We start from the raw sequence: 12,044 nt of genomic DNA, 5'->3' as shown, positions 1-12,044 counted from the left end.
TGGTGTGAGACAGCTTTATTCAAATGTTTGACAGCAAATACCACAAATGTACAAATTACTGAAGACTACTGTCGTTTGACAACATGATATGATGGGAACATGAGCACAGTGTTCAGATCAGTAAAGCTCCATTTTCTTTAATGTTATTGCATCTCGTGCAGGCTTTGAAAACTGTACATTTTCTCAACCTGGAAAGGAAAAGACAAACAGGACAACCACAAGAACATAAATGAGGAACTACTCCAATGCGGAGGAAACTACTGCTTCAGTTTTCTTTTTTCAAACCATGCAAATGTTCACAAAGGCGAGGGATTTCTTTCACCTTTGCACTTGGAATAAAAGCACTTTAAATGGAAATGATGGGGGGGGGGGGTCAACAAATTAATCAAACATGATTTAAAAGCATCAGTTTTCTTTAATCAAATCTAGCTCTTCAGGTCCTGAGAACTCTGTAGGATAAGGCAGAGGGGGTATTCGCTATGGAATTGCTGTGCAACTCAGCCTCTCTGCTAAGAGAGGAACTCTGCGGCTGAGATGAAATGCTGCTTAATTAGATGTGCCCTGATATGACCAACAGTATACTTACAGTACACTGGAGCACTCATAAACCAAAATCCAACATGAGCGCTTTGATTGGAATTTTGGTAGGCTTTGTTTAGTTAAGCACATCCTGGAAAATAGATTTCATAGATTAAAGTGTTAGTCGGCATCCATCCCATAACAAGAAAAATCAAATAAAACCTTGATTATAGAAATGTGCTGGTATACTTTGTATTGCAGCCCATTTAAATATTTTAACTTATGTAGGGCGACGACCTCTATCATAATAATACACAACTTATATACTTTGTGCACTCAAGAAAATAGTGTTCAAGAATGTGTATGAGTTGAGCAGATTAAAAAGGAAAGAAGAAATACTGCAGGTGGTAGTACAGAAACAACAGTATCTGTGAGGGAAAAAAGGGGGCTAATGGTCAAAGAGTTAACATGGCTGCAAGAATGGAAGTGAAAAGCTCAAGGCAAAGAAAGAAGGGGGCATGAGGGGCTTCAGGCCAAGCAGGCAGGAAGTCAGCGAAGGTCGCTCTCGTCATCCTGTATGGTTTTCTTGATGCGGAGAAGCATGGTTGTGAGCCACTGGTCCAACCGTGAAATGCTGTCGTATTCCTTCACCTGAGAAGTGACGGACGAATATCAGATAAATAACCTTCATCCTAAATGTTTGAAAATTGACTATTTTGTTTTGTTGCTATAATAAAGTATAAATTGCTAAACCCAAGAAATTAAAAATAAATGACCATCCACGATTTAAAAGGAATCCAAACCTGCTTTTTATTTTCACATTAATTTTGAATAGATTAGTTGTTCTAAAACAAAGGTCGATCAGAAATGCCAACATGTTTGGACCATTGTAGACCTTTTTGAGCACTTATCTCTTTACAGACTCTGACTAGGGAACAGCCAATGGTTGCACCAGCTATAGTTAAGTTCAAATGTAGCCTAGTTCAACATAAATTCTTACACTATACGGACAAAAGTATTCGGCCGCCTGACCATGACAGCACATATTTTTATATTTCAGCCCATGCACATCATTCCTCACTCTCCCCAGTTTCCAAATCTATCCACTATTCTGTCTCTAAAATAAAGGCATATGCCAAAGAATCTTATACTCACTGAATCGGTATAGGCATCCACATTCTGTTCTTCACAGGCATCTAGAAGTTTCTGGGGAAGTAAGAGACATGTTAGAGATATTTTTGAGTTCTTCAGTACATCAGAAAGGCTCCCCCCAAGATTAAAAATACACCCTGAGACTTCTGATGAGCAAAAACCAACAGAAATTGAATTCACTTTCTGCACACCAGTAAGTAATACAAAACCCCATACATGGTGTTTGTGATGGGCAGAACATTTGAAAAAAATCTCAGTGGATGATTGGACAAACGTTCTGTCTCATTCATCACCGGTCAACCAGAGCAAAACGTGAGGTAGAAGGCATGCGCCACCTGGAGGACTAAACTATATTACACAACATTGACAGGCTGCTGGTTATGTTGTTTGCTTTCAGTGGAGCCAGTTGGTGAATCAAACTCATGCTGGAGCCTCTTGGGAAATGGACAAAAACATCTTTTCCATCTAGAAAAACTTTCAGTATGGTTCTTTCTTTACATAAAGAAATGTCTAATTTTGATCAAAGCGCTGCTATAGCTGCATCCATGTTAGTCTCTTCACCAGCTGCCATTGTTTACAGAATTGCAGTACAACTAAACTGCACCTGTAACTACTGCCTCTTTCCCTTAAAATGATGCTCATTGGTGTTGTCATTATCTGACCCGGAACAAGTGTTTCAGCTTGAAGCTTTGCATCTTCATGCGCAGAACTTGGCCAATCTATCATCCTTCGCAAGGTTAGAGTTTAAGGAGAGAAGCCTTAACTATTGTCATTGGTCGTCCTGCTTTATGAAGGAATATTCAGTGTTATGTCTGTTTTTGTATTAAAAATAAAATAGAGGCCTACCTTCAACAGCTTGTATTCTCGGGAGTCTGAAAAGGCTGGAAACATTTCTTCGTACTTCTGCACGGCAAGCTGGGAGACAAGAGGATGTAAATTAAGAGGTTTGTGGTACCCTCGCTGTAAACGGATACAAGCATTTTGTTCAAGCTTACTTTTGCATTCAGCATGTCAACACAGAAGTGACAGAGTGCTGCTTTGAAGAAGTGATCCTTGGCACTGTATTTAAGGAGTGTACTGTCCATTGCATGGGTTCCAACCTAAAATTACAAAGTACAGTTTGTTTTGTTATTCTAGCAAACAAAGAGCCGACATACTTTACTTAAACATTCTTAAAAAGAAATCAGCGCCAACCCAAAACAAACACTGCAGGATTAAGGCATTAAATGGAATTACATAACATTAAATGTTAGGAGTGTAACGATTCGCAGAGGTCACAGTTCCATACAGGTTCAGTTAGCAAAAAAGGAACATAATGTCCCAAATTCATAGGCTTAATTCTGAGTTTCCCTTATTTATTACTTTTAAGCTGATAGTAGTGTAGCTTAAAGTTTGATCCTTTTAGTGTGAGAAGTACCTGTGATAGTTGGTACGGACTGTGGTGTATTAAACATGAAAAAAGAAGAAAAAGTGTTTTTAAAAAATGCAAAATAAAAAGCAACACAGAAATGAAAAGTCTTATTCTCCCAAGAATAATAATAAAAGATGTGTACTTTAGAACTTTTTAAGGTATCATACTTAGGATTTATTTTGAGTGCCACGATGTCACATAGTTCTTGGTAAACAGGATTTTAAAAGCTATACGCGGATATGTAGTGGTAGAGAACATTTGCTTACGTGTGTAATACTCATGCAAAATCATCTACTTGTAGCTGCTGTTCTCTACTTCTGCATATGCAAGAAAGGCCTTTAAAATGTGTCACTAAAGTCTCTGTTTTCACATGCAGATGTTCTAACAGGTTAAAAACAGCACAGAGAAGAGGAGGAGAGGAAGAAGCGAATGAGTCTCTCCTCTTCTCAGCTACTGCACCCATAGGTTAACATTTCTTCTGCATGTTCTGTTTTGCCTACTTCTTCCTTCTTTTGTTTTTCAAAAGTATTTAGCGAACACTTACAGGCATCACTGTCACCTCTATTGGCAGGTGATACTGTCACCTGTGATTGCAGTTTTTCTCCATGCAGACCACATACTTTAGAAAGAATTCAGGATATCTGTCATGGGACCACGTGCATCAAACCATGACCCCTGAACCTTTACACCCCTACTAAATGTTATACTCTAGCGTGAGTCCTGACATCTTTATGTCTTGTTTGCTATAAAAACCTTTGAAATAATGATGGTATATTGAGACAAAGGCATGCATTGAGTATTTTCACACCTGCTCATAGATCTCGATTGCTTTTTGATACTGCTCCAGCTGAGCTGCGTAGGTTGCTACTTTCAGAAGGCACTTGTTCGCCGAACTGAAAATGAAACAAAGAAACTTCTTAGTTCACATGTATTCCAAGAAATCAACAGTACAACACAACAAAGCTCGAACACAACAATGCACAATAAAAAGAAAATTAAAAAACTTTAAACAAAATAAATCAAAAATTGAAGACCAGATTTTAAAAACCCTCACCCTGAAAGATATGCTAAATTATTTCCATTATTAAAAATAATCACCTGGTGGATTCTTCCCCTTTGTAATAATCTGCTGCCTGTTCATAATGAGCCACAGCCTAGAGAGGAAGTGGACAAAACAAGACAATAACAGTTATTCTAACATTAAAACTAGAAGCAAAGTCTTTCCTGAAACTAAAAAGTAAAATGTTGAATAGGAGACACACATATTTCACTTTACCTTATCGATGTCCACCAGCTCTGTCTCATATATTTCTGCAATGGTGATGTGATGTTTGGCTGCGATGGTGAAGCGCCCCTAACAAGCAAACAATAAAAAGGGAAAAAGTCAGTAAGAAAATTTGAATACACATTAAAAGGCCTTTACAAAGTCTGCTACTTAATTATAAAAGTCCCTTGCTCATAGACTCACCATGTCGGTGTATATCTCAATAGCTCGATTTAAGCAGTTTATGGCCTCTGGTGAAAGAAATAATAATGCTTAGATACCTCCACATCACTGAAATAATCCAAATAACTGACATCATTAAAAGTGAACTTAAAACATGTGCAGCAATCAGCTGTGACAAATGCAACATTTAGTGTTAAAGGTCATGAACAACTGTTCCTGTGTTTAAGAACGGATAATAACTAGGCTTGATTTATCATTTATATAATATTTTCTTTTACAAGCAGTCATTTGCCCACATTTCTACACTCTAACTACACAGTGGTAAAAGCAGTGAATTGTGATGACTTTGACAAAATTGAATGACACTGTATTTTACAGCTCAAACAGACAAGGTAAGGCGGCTCATGAAAAGATCATAATATGTGATCTTATGTAATCCAGAGTAATCATTACCTTGTGGATCTGCTTTTTTGAAGGCATTCCCAGCATCTATGAAGTTAGTCGCAGCGTCATGTTTGCTCTGCATCTGGAGGTGAAGGCGAGCAGCCTGGGAGAATGCATTTCCTGCAGCTAAAAGGACAACATGTCATGTTAAGAGTCTTTACGGACAAGAGAGAGGGAATCACTAAAAGCCCTTTTCACACATGCAGCCTTGAAATTTACTAGAAAATTCCCTGACTTGCTTGTTCACAGTTTTCACCCACAGCAAGAACTTTTCCTGCAGTTTAGAAAAAATACCAGGGAGCTAGCAGAGAAAACTCAGGGTAAAGTCTGGGTGAAAAGATTGGCTGTTTGCATTCATACATTACGCTTACTCTGACAAATTCAGGAAATTTTCAGGAGTTTTGTGCATGTGTGAATAAGGCTTTACATTTGGTTTTTCCATCTGTATTAACTATTCTTACCACACCAATTTTTGGCCATTTTGTACATGTTGGCTGCCCTCACATACATGTCACAGGCCTCTTCCATCTTGGAGGAACCCCTGCAGCATGAAAGCAAATCATAAATTAAAAAAGACTTGAGCAGATTATTGCTAGATGATATTAACAGTATGTGACTGTCAAATTAGCACTAAAAAATATGCAATGCAACTACTGAATTTATCAGACCAAAAAATTAACTTAGATGTACAAAACCTTATACATTTTAACTCTTATTATCTTGTGCGGCTCAAGGACACAGAACTGTACATTGGATTGCAATAATTTGTCAAATATATTGACTTCAGTAAATTTATATTTTGGAAAATGCCGGAAATTAATTTCATATTTTGCTCAGATCCATCAGTAAGGACCTTTGAATGTTTTGCCTTCCAATACTCTGACAAAGACTTGAAAAACTTGTTAGTCACAAGGCTTCTGTTTACATAAAAAAACATAAACTTTGCTGGTATGCATGTGACTTCTTATAGATAGTGAGGCTTTCAAAATGTTTGCTACATCAGTACTTTTTGATATTATGTCTTTTAATCAACCCCTTTAAAATATGAGGGCACACCAGATGTTTTTTAAACTATTCAGTTCTTTACAAAATGACGATTCACAAGTTAACCACGTTATACACCACCAAAAAGCTCTGATTCTCAGGAGTCTGACCATTCTTACCATTCCAGGATAAAAGCAACACAGCAGTCACGATTAATGCATTTGTCAAGCTACAAACAAACAATAACAAAAGTGATACAGCTCACCATTAGAAGCTTTCCTGTACCCTTCTGATCTATAATAAACAGTCCTGCAACATTAAAAGAGGTCTCCACAATCTAGATCCAGCCAAATTTTTAGTCCAAAACATTATTACATCCATAAAGATCCATGGACTGGTTTGGTATAATTTCTAATTTTAAAAATACAATTACTGATCTCAAAAGTCCACTGTATTTGCTGTTATAATACATTTTTCAGGCAATTACTAACACTGCTACTTTGAAAAATGTCTGCCAACCTTGATCCTTTTTAGAGTTTTCCGTTTGAAAACACCTAGATGTTTCCTTGTAAAAGCAGGTGTAAAATACTAATTTCTGTTCTACTGTTATCAGCTTTTAAACTGAATTAGCTAAGGCTCCATACTTTGGTCCAGTTGAGTTTTCCAGCTAATAACTCCCATCTACAGTCATCTGCATGCTTCTGTTTCACAATACAAATTCAGAGAGGGAAAAAATACATATTTGTGTGTGTGTTACTCAATACCAGTGGCACCTACAGTGAGTCTGACATTTTGGGAAGAAACTTCAGAGTGTTACCTTCCTAAAGACACCCTGTTTTTGCTTGTTCTCCAAATGGTTCAAACACAGCATTCATTTTAATTTGGGCATCCTGGATAGGCCTTTTTTACTGATGGGGTGAAAACAGTCTCCAATTTTTATAATCAACATTATCAATAGCTGGTTCTCATGTTTTCAAGGAAAAGCCACTTTGAACAGTGGTGGGCCACACAAATTCACCTTTAAACTAGCAGAGGGTATGAAGTTGGCTGTGCATTAATTGCACAAATACAATGGCGGTGTTTCAGTATGGAAACTCTGACAATGCATTGTGCAGTGTAGACAGTGTGCTGGAATTTGCCTGGGTTTTACTAATTAATACAAGAAATTTTCCAAAATTGGGTGCCCAGAGCTCATATTTCCATCACAGTTTGTGTCAAAATAAATGATGTATGTTTTTTATATCATATTTAAAATTCTAGTACCATGGCAGTCCTAATACAAACTTTTCTTATTAAAGCAAAATCCATTCGATTATTTTACGCATGCATGATGTCTTTCTTATTTCTACACTTCTTAATCTAATGCAACTAAAATGAACTCCATTCTGCAATTGTAAACAAATGATGGACACGTGATTTACCCAAAACAACTGGCTGCTCTTGCGAAATGTTCCCAGTAGATGGTGCAATAACAAAAACATTGGAACCTTGTCCAGTTTATTTGTGGTTTTGGTTTTGCTCATTTGAAATGTTAAGATGTCCTGTCTTGATTACACATTAACCTATACGTGTGTCAGGAAACCACCAAATCTGACACTGGTATAATTTAGCCACATACAGTTCAAGCAGTTACTCTTGAAACGCTGTTTTTGTTGGAGATGCGATCACACTGTGTACCGGTGTAAAAAGTAATCGTGTTAAATGGTGACTTCCAGCCGAGTGCATCTGTTTGTCGTAGTTACAACTGATGTTGTGTCTCTTTGTAAATCCCTCTTCATGTAGTTTTACGTAACAATGTTATGCATTTTAATCAGTTGGTTGAAAAATACACAATGCAGCGTTTGTTCCGACACTTTTCATCTTCGCAATCAGTTGTAACTACGACAACCACAGACGCATTCGATAGTCAGCAGAGTCGTCAGTTAACATGGTCACGCATTAAACTGTAACACCATCATATGAGGAAAGGAACGCGTTAAACGATTGCCGTACAACTGAACTGCGGCGTCGTCCACATAAAAATACATAGACTAAAACAAGTTCATGATCTAAACAAATCAGACCAATGTTGCAGTTTTGACAGTTTTTTCTCCTACATTTAGATCTGAAAGTTAGCATAAGTAATCCAGCCGCCTTCCGCTTAGCTGGCCGTCAGCTAGCTCGACAAAATTAGCTTTACAGTAGCTACCTGACATACTCACCCAAACATCGCTCCGAAAAACGACTTCGACGAGTTAACTTTCTTCTCGGCCTCAGCTATTAAAGCCGTTGCCTCCTTTTCTTTCCCACTGTTGTCCATTTTTAGTGTAACTGGACTGATATTGGGAAGGAACGAGGAAACACAAAAGTCAACAAACTTGCTAACCAGCGCTAGCAGCAGAGGGTTCAGTACGCCTTGTCACATCATCAGCCGCAAAGTAACCCATCACCTCTGTCACGTGACTGTAGTGGAGACAGCGCTGCTGCGTTCTAGTGCTCCTCGTAAACTCCATCATCAATCCTCCCAGTACTAGAATGTCGATAGCAATAAACAGAACAAAATAGGCCTACTACGCTTTATTAAGAAACAAATAACAACAGTTCTTCGCTTGACTGTAGTACACAGATATTTGTTTGGTATTGTTAGGGTTGTAACATTACTTCGCAATACAATTAAAATCAATACAAATAGGATATGGACTGTTTCACAAAAAGTTATTGTAATTTTCACAGTTAACTTTTAATACAATATTTAGAAACTACACAACCTTAAGAGTGTTACTTTAATACAGGCTAAAACGAAAATTAAGAAAGGATATTTTGAATTTCTGTTCTTAAAGTACATTTAAAATTTCTTTATATATTAAAACTGAATTTAAATTCATGTCTAAAAAAAAGTTCGGGGCCCTGGAAGGTCAGCATAATCAAGATGCACTATAGCAGAAAATGGTTGAAAGAGGAAAGGTGTTTAAAGTGGCAAAAACCTGTTAACAGAGGGAACAATGAATGGGGAAAATGTGTACAAAGTTGCAAAAACTGGCTGAAAGTGGTGAATAGAGGTTACAAATTTCAAAAACTGGTTTGAAGTGGCAAAAACGGGCACGGCAAACAAGGAGATGCAGTTAAAATTGGCAAAAACGTGCAAAGAGAGTGGGTGAAACTGGGTTGAATATGGCCAAAATGGCAACAATAGATGCAAAATTGCAAAAACCGGCAGGAAAAGTGGTGGAAAGGGTTTGAACATGGCAAAAATGGCTTAAAAGGGGCAGAAATGGGCAGCCTTTGGTGAAATGGGATCAAAAAGCTGTAAGAATGGGTTTAAAGTGGCAAAATGGTTGTGACAAACAGTGAGATGAGTTAAAATGGGCAAAAATCACATGCTTGACTTAAATAGTCAACAGAGGCAACAATGGGCTGAAAGTATCAAGTGATTGGCAGAACAAGTGATGGAAAGAGTTTAAAAAGTGGCAAAAATGTCCATGAAATAGAGAAATTGGCAGTGAAAAGTGATAGACATGGTTGAAATGTGACAAAACTTGGTTTAAAGTGACAAAATAGGGTAAAAAGAAGCCAAAATGAGGAAAAGGTGCAAAACTGATGTTAAGTGGCACCTAATACTGGCAAAAATGGGTGGAAATAGTGATTAAAATGGGTTAAAAGGTAGCACAAATACATCATTTCAACATCAGAACCCAATGATAGTTTGACACACTTCTCAGCTCCAAAATCAAGTAACTGTTAGCAAGGATACTAACATCAATGCTACTGATCTTACTCATGTGCATTGATGCTATCAAAATTACAACCGAGGAGGGCCCATTCTCTGGGTTTGTCTGGGACCCACCCTAATCACTGAGCAGGCTTGGTGAAAAATCATGCTAAAATGTATTGTGAAACCAGTATCTATTTTTTTTTATTATATGTAAGATTTATTGTACCATACAATACATATTGCAAAATGAGTTTTATCATTACAGCCCTATTTATCATTGTTTTGATAACCAACAAAGGCAGCATTGTTGTGTCTATTGAAAGTCGTGTTTAATCAGTCATTATAATGACAAAAGCTGCTTTTTACCAAACCTCCTGTCTTCATTTGGATCATTGATTCTTTTGATCTCAGTATTCAGTATTCTGCCTTTTCACAACTCTTCATTTATAGTTCAAAACCAACATATAACTGAAATATTTCTGGCAAAGAACTGAATGCATCTTATAGTGCTTTGCAAAACTAACCTCCATGAGACCTAAATGATAATGTAGGGCTTATCTACCATTAAAAGCTCACACTTACACATACAACCCATCAATTAACTGAAGCCTGCAGTTTTATGGTGTGTGGGCAAAACCATAACCCACAGAGAAGTGTCAACCTAGAACCTTAAAAATAGCTGAGGAAGCAAAGTTTCTTTTTCACTTTGGATGTCCAACCACTATAAATCATGCAGTGTTATGGTTGCATAATTATTGAGCACTGATTTGGTGCAGTGGTTCTCAACTGTTCTAACATCAGGACCCACTACCACCTCCTTAATGACATATCACGACCCAAATTCCTAACATTTTTAAGTCATAACCAAATATTTTAAATGAAAAATCTGGCAGTTTTGACTTGAGATAGAACAAAAGAATATGGTGGAACAAAGATACTGAGACATATGGTTCAAAATGCAACCAAATCATTGACTATTTGCCACATATTTTCTCCAGGTACACATCCACAACCGACTGAAAATTCTGCGTCCTGACCCACTAATTGAGAATCAAGGCTTTATGTGTAGTAGGATGAAAATATATGCAAATTGTAAGAGTTTGTGCACAAAATATACAAAGAAGTCGCACATAGAGCAAGAAAAAATGAAATCACCTGGCCATCTTTAACCATGAAAAGAGAATATTCATTCAGTTGCATAACTAAAGTTTCTCTTCAGCATTTAAGGGATCATAACTAAAATGTACTGATTTTAAACATTCACTTTTATTGACTTTTCTTCTACGGGCCTTTAATTCTAAAGCCAAATAGAAGTTAAAAGATGAGCTCTGATGCTTTATGTTTGGCTTTATAGTTTCAATCATTAATGAGATTAATTAACTGAAATGTGTCTGCCCGGCTCTTTATTGTAGATCTGTTTAGAGTGATAAAATGTTAGTCTTTAATGTATAGCCTATCTGTTTTCATTCATCACCTTTTTGTTCCTGAATTTAAGGTTAAAGTTTTAAGTTATGTCCAATCTTCTGCATAAAACAGGACTGATCATACTTCAGCATTTTTTTTTTTTTTACATTTATTTAGAATATGAAATTAAATCACTTGTAGGCTGCCACTCTTTCCCATAAAAATACATATTTTTTATAGCATTAACAAAACATACAACTCCTGTTACATTGTTTCACTAGTCTTTTTAAGCCTGTTAGAGGTTGTGGATGCACAGTATTAGACACACAGCCCATGTCTACTCCAACAAGACTCTGTATTTTAATCCCATCTATTTTGTGAAACTACAGTGCTGTGCTTGAGATGGTGGTATTTAAAACCTTTAAAAATTGGATTTATGAAGGGGCATGGTGGTTATGTTTGTTTTTCAGTTATAAAAATTTGGCAACTGTTATAAAGGAGAACGTTCTAGACCTGTCCTCTTTGTAAAGTGTCTTAAGATAACTTTGGTTCTATTAGTGCTATACAAACAAAAATTGAAGGATTGTTTAAAAAGCTCTCACACTTAAAATGTCTCAACTTTTGTCCACACCAGTGGTTCTGAACTGGTAAGGAGCCAACACCTCCTAATTATGAGAAATCACTACTCACATTTTTAAAAACATCCTCCACTCAGACCTATTCAATTAAAAATGCTGGAGCGAAATTGGAAAAACAAACAAACAAAACAACCGACACATCCGATACCGACCATAATGAAATACAAGACATATTTCAGTGCTTTATTTTGGTACCTTGCCAACCCAACACAATATTTGTCATTTCAAAGGAAAGACACAAAATTCATATTGTGAAGACATTACACCTTTTTACTTTATAGACAGTTCAACTGCCATTAAATTTTGGAATCATTTTCAATACTGAGACAGCTTTTGCTACCGACTTATAAAACA

General features: G+C 36.8%; 1 protein-coding gene across 1 annotated transcript; it reads right to left on the bottom strand.

The window, feature by feature from the left end:
- napab (N-ethylmaleimide-sensitive factor attachment protein, alpha b) lies at positions 1-8,378 on the bottom strand. The gene is made up of 11 exons (XM_041811224.1): positions 8,159-8,378; positions 5,435-5,514; positions 4,983-5,099; positions 4,551-4,597; positions 4,359-4,436; positions 4,181-4,236; positions 3,891-3,975; positions 2,667-2,771; positions 2,518-2,586; positions 1,675-1,725; positions 1-1,170 (listed from the first exon to the last, which is right to left on the bottom strand). Exons 1-11 carry the CDS (start codon positions 8,254-8,256, stop codon positions 1,069-1,071), a joined length of 888 nt encoding a protein of 295 aa, XP_041667158.1. The 5' UTR covers positions 8,257-8,378; the 3' UTR covers positions 1-1,068.
- Between the last annotated feature and the right edge of the window lie 3,666 nt (positions 8,379-12,044).

Source organism: Cheilinus undulatus, linkage group 2 (assembly GCF_018320785.1).
Source record: "Cheilinus undulatus linkage group 2, ASM1832078v1, whole genome shotgun sequence".
NCBI classification, from domain to species: Eukaryota; Metazoa; Chordata; class Actinopteri; order Labriformes; family Labridae; genus Cheilinus; species Cheilinus undulatus.
Note: the sequence above shows the minus strand (reverse complement) of the source record. Positions and strands in the feature narration are given on the sequence as shown.